General features: G+C 43.6%; 1 protein-coding gene across 1 annotated transcript in view; it reads right to left on the reverse strand.

Moving 5' to 3' along the window:
* Nucleotides 1-6,491, reverse strand: part of LOC311124472 (CUGBP Elav-like family member 2) — a gene marked incomplete at both ends in the record, with an annotated part of 31,662 nt that extends 25,171 nt beyond the window's left edge. Inside the window, one exon of the mRNA XM_084198615.1 lies at nt 6,295-6,491. Coding sequence (XP_084054741.1) covers nt 6,295-6,491 — 197 coding nt within the window. The remainder of the gene's footprint in view (nt 1-6,294) is intronic.
* Between the last annotated feature and the right edge of the window lie 15,034 nt (nt 6,492-21,525).

A 21,525-nucleotide genomic window follows, 5' to 3' on the forward strand; every position in this document is an offset into this window, starting at 1 on the left:
CGACGATAAACGTGAATCCGACCATCACCCCTGGTGAGACAAAACCGCAACTCGTCAGTGAAGAGCACTTTTTGCCAGTCCTGTCTGGTCCAGCAACGGTGGGTTTGTGCCCATAGGCTTCCTTGTTGCCGGTGATGTCTGGTGAGGACCTGCCTTACAACAGGCCTACAAGTCCTCAGTCCAGCCTCTCTCAGCCTATTGCGGACAGTCTGAGCACTGATGGAGGGATTGTGCGTTCCTGGTGTAACTCGGGCAGTTGTTGTTGCCATCCTGTACCTGTCCCGCAGGTGTGATGTTCGGATGTACCGATCCTGTGCAGGTGTTGTTACACGTGGTCTGACACTGCGAGGACGATCAGCTGTCCGTCCTGTAGCGCTGTCTTAGGCGTCTCACAGTACGGACATTGCAATTTATTGCCCTGGCCATATCTGCAGTCCTCATGCCTCCTTGCAGCATGCCTAAGGCACGTTCACGCAGATGAGCAGGGACCATGGGCATCTTTCTTTTGGTGTTTTTCAGAGTCAGTAGAAAAGCCTCTTTAGTGTCCTAAGTTTTCAGAACTGTGACCTTAATTGCCTACCGTCTGTAAGCTGTTAGTGTCTTAATGACCGTTCCACAGGTGCATGTTCATTAATTGTTTATGGTTCATTGAACAAGCATGGGAAACAGTGTTTAAACCCATTACAATGAAGATCTGTGAAGTTATTTGGATTTTTACAAATTATCTTTGAAAGACAGGGTCCTGAAAAAGGGATGTTTCTTTTTTTGCTGAGTTTAGATATAAAGGCTGTTAAGATACTGTATTAATGTTTCAAGAAAGGAGTGTATATACAGTGGGGAAAAAAAGTATTTAGTCAGCCACCAATTGTGCAAGTTCTCCCACTTAAAAAGATGAGAGAGGCCTGTAATTTTCATCATAGGTACACGTCAACTATGACAGACAAATTGAGAATTTTTTTTCTCCAGAAAATCACATTGTAGGATTTTTTATGAATTTATTTGCAAATTATGGTGGAAAATAAGTATTTGGTCACCTACAAACAAGCAAGATTTCTGGCTCTCACAGACCTGTAACTTCTTCTTTAAGAGGCTCCTCTGTCCTCCACTCGTTACCTGTATTAATGGCACCTGTTTGAACTTGTTATCAGTATAAAAGACACCTGTCCACAACCTCAAACAGTCACACTCCAAACTCCACTATGGCCAAGACCAAAGAGCTGTCAAAGGACACCAGAAACAAAATTGTAGACCTGCACCAGGCTGGGAAGACTGAATCTGAAATAGGTAAGCAGCTTGGTTTGAAGAAATCAACTGTGGGAGCAATTATTAGGAAATGGAAGACATACAAGACCACTGATAATCTCCCTCGATCTGGGGCTCCACGCAAGATCTCACCCCGTGGGGTCAAAATGATCACAGGAACGGTGAGCAAAAATCCCAGAACCACACAAGGGGACCTAGTGAATGACCTGCAGAGAGCTGGGACCAAAGTAACAAAGCCTACTACCATCAGTAACACACTACGACGCCAGGGACTCAAATCCTGCAGTGCCAGACGTGTCCCCCTGCTTAAGCCAGTACATGTCCAGGCCCGTCTGAAGTTTGCTAGAGTGCATTTGGATGATCCAGAAGAGGATTGGGAGAATGTCATATGGTCAGATGAAACCAAAATAGAACTTTTTGGTAAAAACTCAACTCGTCGTGTTTGGAGGACAAAGAATGCTGAGTTGCATCCAAAGAACACCATACCTACTGTGAAGCATGGGGGTGGAAACATCATGCTTTGGGGCTGTTTTTCTGCAAAGGGACCAGGACGACTGATCCGTGTAAAGGAAAGAATGAATGGGGCCATGTATCGTGAGATTTTGAGTGAAAACCTCCGTCCATCAGCAAGGGCATTGAAGATGAAACGTGGCTGGGTCTTTCAGCATGACAATGATCCCAAACACACCGCCCGGGCAACGAAGGAGTGGCTTCATAAGAAGCATTTCAAGGTCCTGGAGTGGCCTAGCCAGTCTCCAGATCTCAACCCCATAGAAGATCTTTGGAGGGAGTTGAATGGGCCAAAATACCAGCAACAGTGTGTGAAAACCTTGTGAAGACTTACAGAAAACGTTTGACCTGTGTCATTGCCAACAAAGGGTATATAACAAAGTATTGAGAAACTTTTGTTATTGACCAAATACTTATTTTCCACCATAATTTGCAAATAAATTCATTAAAAATCCTACAATGTGATTTTCTGGATTTTATTTTCTCATTTTGTCATAGTTGACGTGTACCTATGATGAAAATTACAGGCCTCTCTCATCTTTTTAAGTGGGAGAACTTGCACAATTGGTGGCTGACTAAATACTTTTTTTCCCCACTGTATTTGGCCTGGCAAAGCGGTTTTATGCGCTGACTGAATGGAAGCTGATAATTATGAGTTTTTTACTCCGCTGGTCTCGGGAAAATATTCCGAGTCCTCACTGTCGGAGACAGAGCCAAGACCGAGTACAAATGTATCCGACACAGAGACAAGACCGAGACACTCAATATGTGGTCTCCAGACCAGTCTCGAGTACTACAACACTGAGTGTACTGTGAATAGCCTCTCTCTCTCTCTCTCTCAACATTTATATTAAGTCCAACAAGGCATAAAGCACACCACACACACTCCACTAGAGATACACACACATGCAGGCCTACACAAAACACACAGAGGAGAAAGAAAATATATACACACACAGAGAGAGGGGAGGTGGGAGTAGAGAGCAGCCTGTGAGAGGAATAGAGATTAGGAGAGAGACTGTGTTCATAAATGCTTTATTACTACTGAAGGAGCCTTTTGACTGCACAAAGAACCTGTGGCCTTCTCACACTGTCAATAACAACATCCACAACCACAGGTCCACACCATCATAGTAGACAGAGAGAGAGAGAGAGAGAGAATACTCGATAAAGCATGAGAGGAGTGGATTGATAGAGGGGGGAGAGAGTGAGACAAGGGGGTTGGGAGGTATAATCAGCCATAGTGGCCTGTGTTGAGAAGATTGGATCTTTGACTGGCAATATCTCTTCATATCCACTGTACCTTCAGACAAGATTAGGACACACAGCACTTTACACTTTACAAATCCACCACAACTATCTGTGGAGAAATAGCTTCAAATTAAATCCTCAAAACGCTGTTCCCTGGCTAACCCCGAACACACACAGAGTAGGCTTCCAGCACTGCACTGCTCTCCTATCCAGGCAACTAGCTTCACCACTGAGGCATGCCAATTCACGCACTCTCAAACACACACACACACACACACACACACGTCTCACCCTCCAATCCTCCAGCCCCCCATTATAAAATCCACCTGCAGTCGCTCATTAATTGGACTTGGGTAGACTGCTAACAAAGCGAATGTCTTGTTATGGCAATCTAATTGGCTGTGCTGCTTTAGGAAAGAATGAAATAAATCAGTGTTCCGACTCAGGTCGGCCCGGTCTCTACTGAATCCATTAGAGGAGATAATTGTGTTGGAGGCAAAGCGTTTGCCGAGCGTTACCTCAGCGTTGTGGGAGAATGCGGTTGAATTAGAATTGTAACAGTGAATGTGTGCCATTGGAGAGATGGATGCCCCTGGATACTACAGTGGGAAACCCCAGAGGGGATGTATAATGAGAGTGGTGATGGAGAAACAGATACTGTGAGCTATTATTATATTTCAGCATGTGTGTGTGTGTGTGTGTGTGTGTGTGTGTGTGTGTGTGTGTGTGTGTGTGTGTGTGTGTGTGTGTTGCTGATATGAGTTGTCGTTCTTTCAGACACCATGTCTGGAGAATTGTGTAGTATATACAACTTGCTAATGAAGACATTAAACCCATTGTGTGTGTGTGTGTGTGTGTGTGTGTGTGTGTGTGTGTGTGTGTGTGTGTGTGTGTGTGTTGCTGATATGAGTTGTCGTTCTTTCAGACACCATGTCTGGAGAATTGTGTAGTATATACAACTTGCTAATGAAGACATTAAACCCATTGTGTGTGTGTGTGTGTGTGTGCGCACGCGCGCATGTGTGCATGCTGTGCCTCCGTACCCATGAGGACAGGCGGGATCATTAAGATTAATGACATAGTATGTCCCCTGCCAACACACACACACACACACACACACACACACACACACACACACACACACACACACACACACACACACACACAAAACTGTGCTGTACACACCCGGCTAGACAACAGATGCAAACAAACCTGGGATGCAAACTGTTTGAGAGAGAGGAGGACCGTCTTTGTTTACCCCTCTGGGCCTCTCTCCTCTCCTCCCTCTCTCATCCCCCTCTCGCCCCTCTCTCAGTGCTAAATCAAATTCTCTCTCGCTCTCTCCACTCATCTGTTTATTGACTCTTAACACATTAAAGCAACAGCAGCCAAACTAAACTGTCCAGACTGCACTGGCCAGCGTTCACACAGATACACACCATCCATCAGATAGTCCAGGCCTGGGACCAGACTCAACTCAACTAGCAGCTGCCCTTCCTGCAGAATAACCATCTAAAAGACAACCAGACCACTCAGATGGGAAACACAGTCTACGAACCCACTGGTGTAAAACGTATTAATTGTGCATGAAACATTTAAGAAAATATTTACTATAAGCATCAATAACAGTATGTGTATGGAGGAATGTGTGTATCAACTCAAAAATGTATATCTACCATCAATGGATTAGAGAGGAATGGAGAGAGAGAGAAGGAGAGAAAATAAAATTAAAATAAACTCCACTTCACAAATCCAAATTACTCTAGTAATAGTCAAGAGAGAGAGAGAGCCGCTGACCCCGCCTCTGGATCGCCAAGGGCGACGGAGCACACTCACTCAACCGTCTAACTGAGACCACTCTGAAAATATGGTCATTAATTTAAGCTAAACAGACCGGGGGGAAAGGGGCACAGTTTCCTTGACACCAATGAAATGAGAATAAGCTCCAGTGCAACTGTGGAGTCGAGAGGGGCCATTGCGGCTCCACTGAGTGAGAGGGCTCTGACAAGGCCATGCCGCGCTAGAGTGCGCTTACTTAACGACAAGAAAACAACAGCGCCTAAAGCCTGGGAATATACAAGCCTAGTCAGAGCACTATCAAACAGTCAATTTCCTGTTCAATCCAATCCTCCATTTTACAGGCCAGAGAAAGAGAGAGAGCGAGAGATGGAGAGATTGTTGAGAGTGTTTACAGTCTCAAGGAAGAGAGGAGAGGCTGTTTTCCCTCCTTAAAGTAAAGTGTCTATGAGTGACGCTCTCCCACACTTTGATTCATCAAGCAGAGAAATCAGAACAACTCAAGGGCTTAGCGACAGAGAAAGACACAATGGAAGAAGAGAGGAGAGGTTGAAGAGAGCAGTTTATTGGCCTCATCTCCTATGGAGACAAAAAGAGAAAAGAGTAATCCAGAGGTTAGGGACACAGAGAGAGGAGAAGCTGCGGAGAGATGGAGAGGGAGAAAGGGAGAGAGAGAGAGAGAGAGACACACACACACACAAGCATGCACACACACGCATTAGAACACAGCACGTGACAGTGAGCTTAGGCCGAATGATTTGATTTAGGTGTGTCCCTGTCTCCTCTTGGCAGACTGGTGAATTACTATGTTAAGGCTTGTGGGAGCTTGTGACTCAGAAAGAGAGAGAGGGATGGAGAAAGAGAGGAGGGAAAAGAGAGCAAAACAGAGAGATGCTGTGGGGATGGGAGGGAAATCTCTTGCTGCCTCTTTTCCATTCTTCCTAATTTAGTGAAGATAAATAACATATGACATAAACAGGGGTGTCTGCAGCGGCCTTTACCGAAATCCCCTCTCTCTACGTCTCCCTGTCCCCCATACATCTTCCGTCTGCCTACTCCACTGTCTCCTCATGCTGCCTGTCATCACGGTGCATTCTGTGGTCTCTCTCTGAGTTTGATGTGTGTCTGCTAATGTGGCAGCAGCATTGTCTCATTGCTGCTGCCTCATGTTTTCTCTGACTTGACAAGTTCATCAGGAAAAGGTGGATGAGATGAAAATGTAGATATCAATTGTGTTTGTGTTAAAGACACAGTTTCAGAGAAATATCAGGCTGGCATTGATGGCATTTATCCTGGTGTACTGTACAGTATGCTTTTATGTTTATTCCTTGCATTTGCTCTGTGGAGGATTCCATAAGCTGTGAGTGAGTGAGTGATTCTCCATCTTATCTTTGTTTGGCTGTTGTGTGTGTGTGTGTGTGTGTGTGTGTGTGTGTGTGTATGTGTGTGTGTACGACCGTCTCTCCACCATACCTTTGCTCTGTGGAGGGTTCTGGCTGCGGTCTCGGAGGATGTTGATCTGATAGACAGCCCCGTAGGGCTCAAACAGCTCCTTCAGTTCCTTCTCTGACCAGGAGCGAGGGATCTGGCCCACGAACATCTTGATGGCGTCTGGGTCGGGCTGGTCCGAATGCTCCAATGCCCCGTTCATCTTCCCGGCCGTGCCGTTACTGAAAAGAGACAACAGGGGGCGCTAGGTTACATAACAGATCATAGAAGCTACATCTGACATAACATGGAAGATGTGGAAGTACACAGTATTGACATTCTCAGGAAGATGGGAAGGAGAGGTCCACTGGGGTAGCAGCTGGCTCAAGGCTGGGTTCACTGTGTAGCCTGTAATGTTCAGGTTATGTTCAGCAGAAAAATAAGTAAATAACTAAATAAATACATCCCGCGCCTTGAAAGTACGTCTTGGAGAACATAAATCCACTATTAGACGTCAAGATATCACCTTGCCAGTTGCGAGACACTTCATAAAACAAAATCATAAAAAGTTCACCCACTTCAAAGAGAAGCCATGTGAATATATCAATACAATTCTGTATCTCCACACGGTTTAAATGAATAATTAGATTTCACCTCCTTCCTATAAGCTACATTTAGACTGTTATACAAGAACACTGTCCAGATCAGATTTTGCATATCGAGACATTTTGCATATATTTATGAGTTGGCTCCACATATTTATGAACGGCTTTGCCTAATGTCCTTTGTGGTGGGCTATCTCATTAATTGATGTGATGTATTTAGGTGAACGGACACCTGCGGCGATTGATTTGTGAGTTGCCCATCGTGCCCACTCCCATACCCTATAATTCTGTATCTTTTTGTGACTCATTTGTATACAGGTAGACCAGAGGGGCCATGTCCCTGATTGACATATGAGTAGCATCCCTGATTAGAAGCATCTGCCACTCATCTGTTGTTCTTTACAAATGTTGTTTTGAATTAAATAAAAGTGTACCTACACACTGAAGAAGGCTGTGAAGCCGAAACGTCTGTGTATGCTATCCCTGATGCAGTAAAAAAAAATAAAAAAATCTAATAATGAAGTAAGCTTTATGCAACATATTTTTGGGTGCGAACCCATTACACCTCTTTGTTCAGCTCAAAATGATAAACAGCACAATCCCTAGTAAGGGGAGCTTCCATACATACAGTTGAAGTCGTACGTTTACATACACTTAGGTTGGAGTCATTAAAATTCGTTTTTCAACCACTCCACAAATTTCTTGTTAACAAACTATAGTTTTGGCAAGTCGGTTAGGACATCTACTTTGTGCATGACACAAGTAATTTTTCCAACAATTGTTTACAGACAGATTATTTCACTGTTTCACAATTCCAGTGGGTCAGAAGTTTACATACACTAAGTTGACTGTGCCTTTAAACAGCTTGGAAAATTCCAGAAAATGATGTCATGGCTTTAGAAGCTTCTGATAGGCTAATTGACATAATTTGAGTCAATTGGAGGTGTACCTGTGGATGTATTTCAAGGCCTACCTTCAAACTCAGTGCCTCTTTGCTTGACATCATGGGAAAATCAAAAGAAATCAGCCAAGACCTCAGAAAACAAATTGTAGACCTCCACAAGTCTGGTTCATCCTTGGGAGCAATTTCCAAATGCCTGAAGGTACCACGTTCATCTGTACAAACACTAGTACGCAAGTATAAACACCACGCAGCCGTCATACCACTCAGGAAGGAGACGCATTCTGTCTCCTAGAGATTAACGTACTTTGGTGCAAAAAGTGCAAATCAATCCCAGAACAACAGCAAAGGACCTTGTGAAGATGCTGGAGGAAACAGGTACAAAAGTATCTATATCCACAGTAAAACGAGTGCTATATCGACATAACCTGAAAGGCCGCTCAGCAAGGAAGAAGCCATTGCTCCAAAACCACCATAAAAAAGCCAGACTACGGTTTGCAACTGCACATGGGGACAAATATCATACCTTTTGGAGAAATGTACTCTGGTCTGATGAAACAAAAATTTAACTGTTTGGCCATAATGACCATCGTTATGTTTGGAGGAAAAAGGGTGCTGCTTGCAAGCCGAAGAACACCATCCCAACCGTGAAGCACGGGGGGGTGGCAGCATCATGCTGTGGGGGTGCTTTGCTGCATGAGGGACTGGTGCACTTCACAAAATAGATGGCATCGTGAGGAAGGAAAATTGTGTGGATATATTGAAGCAACATCTCAAGACATCAGTCAGGAAGTTAAAGCTTGGTCGCAAATGACCCCAAGCATACTTCAAAAGTTGTGGCAAAATGGCTTAAGGACAACAAAGTCAAGGTATTGGAGTGGCCATCACAAAGCCCTGACCTCAATCCTATAGAACATTTGTGGGCAGAACTGAAAAAGCTAGTGCGAGCAAGGAGGCCTACAATCCTGACTCAGTTACACCAGCTCTGTCAGGAGGAATGGGCCAAAATTCACTCAATTTATTGTGGGAAGCTTGTGGAAGGCTACCCGAAACGTTTGACCCAAGTTAAACAATTTAAAGGCAATGCTACCAAATACTAATTGAGTGTATGTAAACTTCTGACCCACTGGGAATGTGATGAAAGAAATAAAATAATTCTCTCTATTATTCTGACAATTCACATTCTTAAAATAAAGTGGTGATCCTAACTGACTAAAAGACAGGGCATTTTTACTAGGATTAAATGTCAAGAATTGTGAAAAACTGAGTTTAAATGTATTTGGCTAAGGTGTATGTAAACTTCCGACTTCAACTATACATTATTTATTCCACATAACATGATTTCAAGAAAACACATTCCCTGGTATTGCTTCTCTGAGCAAGTAGGCCTTGCACTCCATTATAAAAGTACAAGATAAAAGGGGACAGTAACACCAGGGAATGTCTGTGTGTGTTTTTTGGTTTTACTATCCTTGTGGGGACCAGAAGTCCTCACAAGGAATATTAAAACAAGGACAATTCAGACAAGTGGGGACATTTCGCCAGTCCCCACAAGGAAACATTTTTTTTAGGCTCAAGGGTTAGGTTTAGGGTTACAATTAGGGTTAGGGTTAGAATTAGGAGTTAAGGTTAGGGGAAATAGGACTTTGAATGGGAACCAATTGTTTGGTCCCCACAAGGATAGTGAAACAAATGTGTGTGTGTGTGTGTGTGTGTGTGTGTGTGTGTGTGTGTGTAGTGATGAGCAGAGGGAATGTGTGGTGTTAATGCAGGTCTGGCTCATTCTGTAGAAGGGATTTAGACTGCTGAGTGCTGACGGACTGGACTACATTACAACACACTACACTACATGACATGGTACCGTCACACAGTTAAGTCAGTTCATGTTTTTAAGTCTCTAATGTTTCATTTTTCTGCTTCTTTCTCTCTGCTCAAGTAATCGATGTTGTCACGAATCACATTCAATTGTGTGTGTCAAATAAAAACTTGGTACGCTTTTTAAAAGAGAAAATCAACCACCCTCAGTTGTAATCCCTCAGTGGCCTTCAGAAGATAAATGGTGTTTGCGACTCCGCACACAAACACGCACACGCACACACACACACCACTCCCTGACGGGGACAATCTGGGATCACAATGGCTTGTTTTACATCTTAACGATTTCTCTAAAACGTCCCCCAGCATCGAACAATCAGCACAGTTGCCATTGATCCCAGGGCGAACTGCATGAATAGGTCTAGAGAGTACCGGCACATACACAGTCTCAGTCTGCACCTCAGCCTGCGGTGCCACGGAACGAGAGTAAAAACCCAAACTAAACAAGCTTAAGTCGATGCTTTATTGCTCTTGTTTCACTTTTGTTATTCTCCACAGGAGAAAGGAGAGAGAGCATTATCTTAAGAGGCAGAAACAAAACAAGCCCAAATCCCATGCTTGGCTAGCTGACAGCCGTAATACCACTCTATACAGCTCAGGGAGAGAGGGAGGAAAAGAGGGAGGGAGGGAATAAAAAGAGAGAAGAAGAGAGAAGGAAGGAGGGAAGTAATAAAAAGAGAGAAGAAGAGAGAAGGAAGGAGGGAAGGAATAAAAAGAGAGAAGAAGAGAGAAGGAAGGAGGGAAGGAATAAAAAGAGAGAAGAAGAGAGAAGGAAGGAGGGAAGGAATAAAAAGAGAGAAGAAGAGAGAAGGAAGGAGGGAAGGAATAAAAAAAGAGAAGAAGAGAGAAGGGAGGAGGGAAGGAATAAAAAAAGAGAAGAGAAAAGGAAGGAGGGAAGGAATAAAAAAAGAAGAAGAGAGAAGGAATGAGGGAAGGAATAAAAAGAGCAGAAGAGAAGGAAGGAGGGAAGGAATAAAAAGAGAGAAGAAGAGAGAAGGAAGGAGGGAAGGAATAAAAAAGAGAAGAAGAGAGAAGGGAGGAGGGAAGGGATAAAAAAAGAGAAGAGAGAAGGAAGGAGGGAAGGAATAAAAAGAGAGAAGAAGAGAGAAGGAAGGAGGGAAGGAATAAAAAGAGAGAAGAAGAGAGAAGGAAGGAGGGAAGGAATAAAAAAAGAGAAGAGAGAAGGAAGGAGGGAAGGAATAAAAAGAGAGAAGAAGAGAGAAGGAAGGAATAAAAAGAGAGAAGAAGAGAGAAGGAAGGAGGGAAGGAATAAAAAGAGAGAAGAAGAGAGAAGGAAGGAGGGAAGGAATAAAAAAAGAGAAGAAAGAAGGAAGGAGGGAAGGAATAAAAAAAGAAGAAGAGAGAAGGAAGGAGGGAAGGAATAAAAAGAGAGAAGAAGAGAGAAGGAAGGAGGGCAGGAATAAAAAGAGGGAAGAAGAGAGAAGGAAGGAATAAAAAGAGAGAACGAGGGAGAGAGAGAAAACATACAGACCTTTGAACACGGCATATCCATCTCTTGCAGAAAGAGCCCAGGCGTTCGGCAGAAACGCCCCATTCTTTAAAGGACTTAAAGGACATGTCAAATAAATGACCAAGCCAGAGAACGAGGGAACGAGTGCTAACGGTCCCCGCGGCAATCACTCCACTGTAAGCTGGACGATAAATCCCAGCCAGAGCGCCGAGGGGACCAGGCTGGAGTTACGGCCCCGATGAACACCAAGTGTTACGCCAACGTTCACACTCATAAAGCAGAGCGTTGCTTGAACATTAGACATTTAAAAACGGGAGATGAACGGCTCCCCTGGCACACAGCACAGCCATGACACCTGCAGTATATCCATCCCTAGACACCCCAGGAAGCACACAACAACCCACTAACACACTCTGTGTAAAAGGCCTGTTTGTGTGATGTGTGTGTGTGTGTGTGTGTGTGTGTGTGTGTGTGTGTGTGTGTGTGTGAGAGAGAGAGACAGAGACATTCCCTCATTGTTGTGCGGATGTTCGAGGCCTAGGAGAGAGAATGGGTCTATAGGGATGAGGCACAATGCCCCTTTGAACCATTCACCCTGCCCATCACAGCCCCCACTGCCAACATGACATTACACAGCCATGCACAGAAATACGGCTCTATGAATGCTCATAAGGCTTGATAATCTGTTATAAGTGACTGTGTAGGTCTTTGGTCTCTGTGGGTTGGTGATGGCTATGAGAAAGTGACCCTGTTCAGTATAAAGGCGGCAGGTAGCTTAGTGGGTAAGAGCGTTGTGCCAGTAACCAAAAGGTTGCTGGTTCTAATCTCCGAGCCGACTAGGTGAAGAAAAAAAAAATCTGTCGATGTGCCCTTAAGCAAGGCACTTAACCCTAATTGCTCATGTAAGTCGCTCTGGATAAGAGCGTCTGCTAAATGACATTAAAAAAATAAAATTAAAATAAAGGAATGAGCTTCTCTCCCCTTCACCTCTGCAGCCCTGGCTGACAAGGTGTTATTGCAGTCAGTGTGTGAGCCTGAAACAGCATGAGTGTGTCCTGGGGCACTGATGAAGTCATTGAGTGGATCCACTCCTGCCATAGCCTCTCCTTCTCTCCCTCCTTCCCCCCCTCTCTCTCCCTCTCAATTTGAGCCAATTGTCTGCCTTAATGGCATAACTATTGCTTCCATCACTCCAGTCTCCCTGCAGCACAGGGCCGTGACTGAGGGGTGATCTACAGTCTTAGCCAAGGTGTGTGTGTGTGTGCATTCCTTGGCAGGGAACATTGTGAGACTTTCCCCCCTCTCCATAAAGTAGAGCAGCTGAGCTATTTGGTTGTGTGTGAGAGTGTGTGTTTGTCTCCATCTCAACTGCACTAGGGGTTTAACACAAGAGAGAAAGTTCAACTTTCCCAGCAGTACCAGACAGTGGCAGGAAGATAGCTGAGCTGGCTCTGAACCAGTGAAGCATCGATAAGCGAGAAACACATTAACATTAATGCTATTCACACCTCAGATCTGTTCCATTAGGGATATACACTACCGCTGTCTTCAAGGCAAAGGGTGGCTACTAAAGCTGTCTTCAAGGCAAAGGGTGGCTATTTGAAGAATTTCAAATATAAAATATATTCTGATTTGTTTAACACATTTTTGGTTACGACATGATTCCATATGTGTTATTTCATCGTTTTGATTTCTTCACTATTATTCTACAATGTAGAAAATTGCAAAAAGAAAGAAAGAAAAACCCTTGAATGAGTATGTGTTCTAAAACTTTTGACCGGTAGCGTAGATCAGTATGTTATTGGCTGCAGGTAGCATATACAAAGCTAACATTCTATATGAGGATGTGTTTACCAATAACAACAACATCAAGTGCTGTCTTGAGAACTTTTTTCAGGAGGAAAGGCCACCAATAACCTTCTCTCCCTATGTAATATAGTTGTATGAGTTTGAGCTGACTAGGAAAAACCTTGGCTCTAGTTCCTAAATATTCCTATTGTATCCTGTACACAGTAGGAGGGAATCAGTCTCAGTCTCATCAATGCAGGGAGGAGTGAGGCAGACGCCCATGGGAGAGATAGAAACAGGCAGAGAGAGAGACAGAGCGAGAGAGAAAGAGACAGAGCGAGAGATGGATGCAGATGAGTGGGGCTAGCAGTAAGCACAGCTTTGAGCACAGCATGGCCTCTCGTAGTCGCTAACACACACACACACACAGCCCCCCACTGTGGTTTAGGATGGATGAGTTTTGGGGAAGGTTGCTCTGGTCCCCCTGCTGTTCTTTCCCTCTGTTTTCGTTTCCACTTGAACACACACACACACACACACACACACACACACACACGTACACACAGACCGACACACCCACCCACATCAATCAAACATCTCTCCAACACACGCACCTCCATTCCTCTCCTGGACCATGGAGTTCTCCCATGTAGGCACCTCAGACACTAGTCATCGGAACATGCTCGGAGGTGGTGTAACCATCCCACATAGGGAACTAATCTGGTTGACAACAAGAGTGAGAAACATCAGTTCCCCTCAGGGGCTGTGGACCACAGTCAGCTCAGTCACAGACCAAATTACTACTGCTACTACTACTGCTACTGCTACTACTACTACAACTATGGGAATGTTTGTGCTTAGTTTGACTCAAATGTAGGCTAATAAGTAGGCCATTAATGGACTGATCCAACAATAAAATAAGTCAATAAAGCATCTTATATAATGTGAACAAGCTTTCAGGAGCCGCGGTTGAACAGTGAAAGGTATTCTGTGGTGCATTGTGGTCTATTGAGACGTTGCAATGCAGTGAAGACCACCTCCCACGACTGGAAGAAGAAAGGAAAACAAGTATGAGAGAAACATTATGGGAACGCACAGAGAGTTCTCATTATCACGTACACTCTGTCTGTGTGTCGGGAAGAGAAGTTGTTGCTGAGTATGTGCTCAGTGTTGCTCATGGCTGTCGGCTGTCGCCCACACACACACACCCTGTATGCTTCAGACTCAACAGCCTTGAGAAATCACCAACCTGAGAAACATAATCACTCAACCAACAGTTCCAGCATAATAGAACTGTCATAAACCCCTTCATGGTCTCCAAGAGTACATCTCAATAGGTTTCAAACGGCTTCATAGTCTCTCATTATTTCCTGTCTCACTGCTCTGAATGATTTGTACATGAATGGTGCTTTAAGCACATTCAAACTTTGACAGCTTGGTTTTTAAAGCATAAATATGTGTGTGTATGTGTGTCAGGAGACGCAGGGGATTTTGAGTCTACATGCACAGATATTACGGTCCAGGCCTGCAATCCTCAGAAGGTTAGAGGAATTAGGGCAGTTTAAACCACAGAGCCAGGATTGGCCAAATCCCAGCAACACCAAAGTGACTCTGTAATGTCTAACAACCTCCTCCCTCTTTTCCCTCCTCCACCATCCCGTCCCGCGCTCTCCCCCAAACCCTGTTACCATAGGAACAGCCGGAGCAGAGGGAGTGGTTGTGAACGTGGCGCTGACGGTTCACTGAACCCTGACCGTGTCACCTCACACACCTGACCGCACACCCACACCTGACCCTGTGCATGTTTGGGATCAGTGTGTGAATCCTCTCTGTCTCTCTTTCTTTCTCCCTTCCTCCCTTTCTTTCCTGTCTTTCCTTCTCCCATCTCCATAGAACAGTATAAGACAAATAATCCTTCATGTCATGAACCCTCTGTTTGAAATCATATTTATAAAGGATTCAAAGGGTGAAAGTCATATTCATTCAAATGAATCATTTATATATTTTGTATTTGATACTCAAGATGTTCAAATAAAAAATAAAAAAATTGATGCAAAGAAAATTGTGTTGAGGCGACCCAAAGATAAACATATTTTCTTTTGAAATTTTGAAAGTACCTTCTCAGACAAGTGATCATACTTTATGTAAAACTAAGAGATGAATGTACTGATATATGCACATGAGTGTATTTCATGGGTATTAATTACTATTTCTTGCCAATTGAAAATATGGGTTTTTCATGCTAGCAGTCATGCCTGCATGTCACAGTCACACAGTAGCACATAACTTGGTCAACTACAACAACATAATAGATTTCAGGCATTCACAGTTTACATTTTAAAATGCATTTTGTCTTATTTTACTGTTAAATGAACCTTGCATTGTTATACATAAATGTTAAATGTACAAAAATGTAATCTATCTCAGGTGGCCTTAAAGTACAGTAGCACAAAAAGCACTCCCTCTATACACAATGTAAATGGCAATACATAAATATTGTTCAATATGATCCATACTAACTTTCCATAATAGTCTATAGTGTACTGTATATTTATATGCCAAACCATTGTTTTCCAATTATTTTATGAGTAGACTACGCTATTCTGTCACACCTACTCATTCAAGCGTTTTTCTTAATTTTTACTATTTTCTACATTGTAGAATAATAGTGAAGACATCAAAACTATGAAATAACACATATGGAATCATGTAGTAACCAGAAAAGTGTTAAAACAAATCAAAATATATGTTATATTTGAGATTCTTCAAAGTAGCCACCCTTTGCCTTGATGACAGCTTTGCACACGCTTGGCATTCTCTCAACCAGCTTCATGAGGTAGTCACCTGGAATGCATTAAAATTAACAGGTGTGCCTTGTTAAAAGTTAATGTGTTTCAGCCAATTAGTTGTGTTGTGACAAGGTAGGGGTGCTATACAGAAGATAGCCCTATTTGGTAAAAGACCAAGTCCATATTATGGCAAGAACAGCTCAAATAAGCAAAGAGAAACGACAGTCCATCATTACTTTAAGACATGGTCAGTCAATCCGGAAAATGTCAAGAACTTTTAAAGTTTCTTCAAGTGCAGTCGCAAAAAACATCAAGCCCTATGATGAAACTGGCTCTCATGAGGACTGCCACATTAAAGGAAGACCCAGAGTTACCTCTGCTGCCAAGAGTGTGCAAAGCTGTCATCAAGGCAAAGGGTGGCTATTTTGAAGAATCTCAAAAATAAAATATATTTTGATTTATTTAACACTTTTTTGGTTACTACATGATTCCATATGTGTTCTTTCATAGTTTTGATGTCTTCACTATAATTCTACAATGTAGAAAATAGTAAAAATAATGAAAAACCCTTGAAAGAGTAGGTGTGTCCAAACTTTTGACTGGTACTGTATATATATTTTTTCTGGAGATTTAAGTTGATTCAAACACACAAAAACTACAGTTATGCATATTATGCATCTAGCCGTGGTGCATTTACCAAGATTAGAAACAATTATGAACAATTAGAAACCTCTACTCTCTCCAAGACGTTTGGAGTGGACAGGAAGTCGTTAATGCAGAGAGAGTAGAATAAGATCAGGGTTAAGGGGTATCTGGGAAAGAAGACCTACAAGTGGTGAACAAAAATGCAAACAAAAGAGGGACAAGAAGATGACTATTGGGCAACTACTCATGCACCTTTGGGTGGGGGCATTGTCATATTGTTGTTCTTCATTCATCCAGCTGATTCTGTTTTTTGGTCCACCACCTGTCCCTTTGTAATACACCAGTAGAGCGGGAGATTTGAAACAGTCTTCAGACAGGCTTTAGGAAGACAAGTTGAACTAATGAACAAGAATAGCAGTACAGCAAATATGAATCAAGTTTCAGATAATTCATCAAAACGTATGTTTGTTATGGTCTTCGTGCATGGCTTCTTATCCACAGAGGGCCGGTGTGGGTGCAGGTTTTTGTTATATAACCAAGCAATAACACACCTGATTAAACTAATCATGTCTTGATTGAAGTCTATGATTAGTTGAATCAGGTGTGTACCTGATAGCCAGGGGCACGCTCCAATTCTCAGACATCATTTACAAACAAAGCATGTGTTTAGTGAGTCCTCCAGATCAGAGGCAGTAGGGATGACCAGGGATGTTCTCTTGATAAGTGTGTGAATTGGACCATTTTTCTGTCCTGCTAAGCATTCAAAATGTAACAAGTACTTTTGGGTGTCAGGGAAAATGTATGGAGTAAAAGGTACATTATTTTCTTTAGGAATGTATTGAAGTAAAAGTAAAAGTTGTCAAACATATTAATAGTAAAGTAAAGTACATATACCCCAAAAAACGACTTAAGTATTTTTTACTTAAGTACTTTACACCCCTGTGTACAGGTAGGCAAGAACAAAAGCCTAAGTCCACATTGATCTCTGTGGATACAATTGGACCCCCAGTTTGTAAGTTTTGAACATTTGGAAATGAATTAAAATAGATTATTTAAGAGGTGAGCTTATTTGGAACACCCATGGGCTTACATTGGGTACCCATTAAGCCCAGTCCCGACTCTTCACATATACATAATTATTGTAGGTAAAGCCATAAAACTTCACATGTGAGATTCATATTTCATTTTATCTCCACTTTTCTTACAGAAAATAAGACAGTATATGTTAGAAATGTCTAAACTTAGATTTTGGTGGGCTTAATAGGTACACTTACAGTACCCTAACTCTCTTTCATAATCAACTCCCATTGTTCTCTCTCGAATGTCTCACATGGTTGAGAGATGAGAGGCCCTGTGTGTGTGTCTTGTAATTAGTGTGTGTGTGTGTGGGGGGGGGGGCTATGTCTGTGATTGCCTGGCGTAGCTGGCCAATGCTCTGCCAAAACTCATCATCTGACTCAACGACGGTGAAAACGTCTCATTTGGATAATGCTGCACCACACACTGGGCCAAGGAACCAGGGCAGAGGACACAGAGAACAGAGAGACAGTAGAACTACCACTACTAGCCCTGATCTACTATTTAGGGGTTGGATAGAGGGCTGCAGGGTAGTGTACTGTTTAGGATGTTATGTCATGTAGACTTAGTGCTAAAGTAGAACTGTGCTATTATGGATAGAGTATATAACTGATAATCAGAACCAAGTACCATCATACAAAAACAGTTACATGTTCAGAGCTGCCTTCTGGGGAAAGGTGTGTGAGTGTGTGTGTGCTCTTACTGGAATGTGTGTGTGTGCCTGTGTTCACAAGCGGACTGTTAATACTCCATTCACACTACATCCCAAGGTCAGGGGGCCTTTGTGTGTGTGATGATGCCTGATCTGGAGCGGTCTATAATAGTGGTATTACTGGGAAAAGGAGAGTAGGCGGGGGACAGAATAACAGTTAACACCTTGACTGCTGTGTGTGGCTTGCTTCAACAAGAACCCCCGTGCACTTTCCTACACCTTGGTCGTGACTCCTGAACTATGGAGAGGTGGAGAGGAGAACACAGACAAAGAGGAGGAGGAGAAAGGGGGTGAGAGGAGACAAAGAGAGGGAAGGGAGAGAGGGAGAGAGAGAGAAACAGAATCATAGATTATCAGGCATGTGTTGTAAGGAATGGAAGCCGCAGAGAGAAGACCGTCGGGATCCAGTTTACAAACTGTATTGATTGAACATGATCCCTTGCATTCTATTGGGTTCAGTAGCCCTCACAACGCAATTATGTCCCATTGTGAACAATGGTTTGGGGCGTTTAGACTGAGTACTGTCTGCTGCTACTAAGGTTCTCTCTATACCAAGGATAGATGGATGAAGTGGCTATCGTCGTTATTAACATTGGCAAAGCAGGTTTCTTCTCTTGTCATGCCAATAAAGCCTGTGGATTTGAAAATGGCCCATGTTTCTCACGGTGTTAAGACTAAAGGGGAATTGACACATACGGCAAGCACGGGCGGACACACACGAGTATACACATACAGACACGAGCACACACCTCCCTCCCCCGGCTGTCCCTGTGGTTGTGTAAGTGTGTTGTTCTGTGAGAAAGCTGCAGGTGTTCCTGTGTGGAGGACAGGCAGAAACCTTGGCTGACAGTAAACCACCATTACTGCTAACACCACTTCCACAGACACACAGAGAGAAGAGGAGCGAGAGAGGGGTAGAGATAGAGAGAGAGAGTGAGAGAGGGTAAAATTGAAGCAAGAGATGGTAGATACTGTAGCGAGAGAAAGGGGGGTGAGGGCTAGAGGTGGACAGAGAACAGGAGTGAAACAGACAGCAGGAAGGAAGGAAGCCATTTGTTGGTCAGTCAGTCTAAGAGGGTAAACAGAGTGTTGAGACACAGTGTTTACCTCTCTGCTTTTAACCTCACCTACAGAGCACACAGGGCCAGAGGAGAAACTACACTGAACAAAAATATAAACGTTTCATGTAAAGTGTTGGTCCCATGTTTCATGAGCTGAAATAAAAAGAATCCCACAAAAAAATGTTTTTGCACAAATTCCCTGTTGGTGAGCATTTCTCCTTTGCCAAGAAAATCCATCCACCTGACAGGTGTAGGATATCAAGAAGCTGATTAAACAGCATGATCAGTACACAGGTGCACCTTGTGCTGGGGACAATAAAAGGCCACTCTAAAATGTGCAGTTTTGTCACACAACACAATGCCACAGATGTCTCAAGTTTTGAGGGGGTGTGCAATTGGAATGCTGACTGCAATAATGTCCACCAGAGCTGTGCCATTTAATTTAATGTTCATTTCTCTACCATAAGCTGCCTCCAACGTCGTTTTAGAGAATTTGGCAGTACGTCGAACCGGCCTCACAACCGCAGACTACATGTAAGCACGCCAGCCCAGGACCTCCACATCCGACTTCTTTACCTGCGGGATCGTCTGTGGGGGGGGGGATTTTAACTGACTGATTTCCTTATATGAACTGTAACTCAGTAAAATCTTTGACATTTTTGAATGTTGCGTTTATATTTTTGTTCAGTATATATCAATATGACCACTGACCAGAGTGAGTGTTTGTTTTCTCTGTACAAAACATTAAGAACACCTTCCTAATATTGAGTTGCACCCCCTTTTGCCCTCAGAACAGCCTCAATTCTTCGGGGCATGGACTCTACAAGGTCTCGAACGCGCTCCACAAGGATGCTGGCCAATGTTGACTTGGGTGGTGGACCATTCTTGATACACACGGGAAACTGTTGAGCGTGAAAAACCCAACAGCGTTGCAGTTCTTGACACATACTACCATCCCCAGTTCAAAAGGCACTTGCAAGGGTGTATGGTTGAGTGAGTTATGTACACGGAACACCCAGTAGTGTTGCAGTTCTTGACACAAATCTGTGCGCCTGGCACCTACTACCATACCCCAGTCAAAAGGCACTTAAATATTTTGTCTTGCCCATTCACCCTCTGAATGGCACACACACAATCCATGTCTCAATTGTCTCAAGGCTTAAAAATCATTCTTTAACCGGTCTCCTCCCCTTCATCTACACTGATTGAAGTGGATTTAACAAGTGACATCAATAAGGGATCATAGCTTTCACCTGGATTCACCTGGTCAGTCCATGTCATGGAAAGAGCAGGTGTTCATAATGTTTTGTACACTCAGCGTATATGTTCATGTCTCTGTTTAGATACTGTATTTTAGAGGGCGCTTAAGGGTATTTGAGGTCTAGCACTGACCTAACCACTGTAGCATTTTGTCCACGTGAACAGAGCACACCATACACACCCAGTCTAATTCTCCAGTGTCTTGTCACAGAATGTGTTCAGGCCCTGGTCCAACATTTCTCAGGCATGAACACTTTTATACGTGGATTAACTCATACTTTAAACCACATCACTGTGCAGCTGTTCTGTTCCCTCACTTTCTCCCCTCTCCTCCTCTTCTGCCTCCTCCTCTCTCTCTCCGTGTTTCATTTCCTCAGAGTTCCACCAACATCTAGACCACAATTACTTCCACATTGTTTCAGTGGATTTCCAGAAACATTGTTTTAAAAAAATACAATAAAAACAGTCCTGGTGACAGAGGGGTTGGGAAGGAAGGAGCGTCGGGATGATAGCCCACGGTGCCGCGAACGCCAGGGAAACTCCCATCCCGTGATGGCCACGCTTCCCTGCCTGGGAACGCCGGAACATGAGCGGGAGCTAATCCCTGTTATTCCCTTATGATCCCTATAATGGTGCTGGGGGCGGAGCTGAGAGGGTGATGCCATTAGTGGATATTAGGGCGGGGTGCACTCTGGGTGTACGTTTTCATTAGGCTTTATGGGCTGGGGAAACTTTGTCATGCATACCAATTAGCACAGAGGAACAGATGGCTCAATGCGTATGCCGCTGCCTACATTTCAACACACACAAGAACAACAACCTTGTCAAACACACAGCTGCACACACCCGTATACACCACCGCAAAGACAAAGCAAAAACCTTACTCACACGCACGCACGCACGCAGTAATAATAGCAACACTAAACCCTCTGAACAGAACTGAGGCTAGTTGATTAAGCAGAGGATGCAACGGCTCTCCTCTCCTGTTATCCGGTTCTCTCCTCTCTTCCCTATATCCCCCTCTCCTCTCCTTCTCTATCACGTCTCCTCCCATCCCAGGTCATGACCTACAGAGAAACCGCCCAGGAACAG

Source organism: Coregonus lavaretus (assembly GCF_964263955.1).
Source record: "Coregonus lavaretus genome assembly, contig: HAP1_SCAFFOLD_4695, whole genome shotgun sequence".
NCBI classification, from domain to species: Eukaryota; Metazoa; Chordata; class Actinopteri; order Salmoniformes; family Salmonidae; genus Coregonus; species Coregonus lavaretus.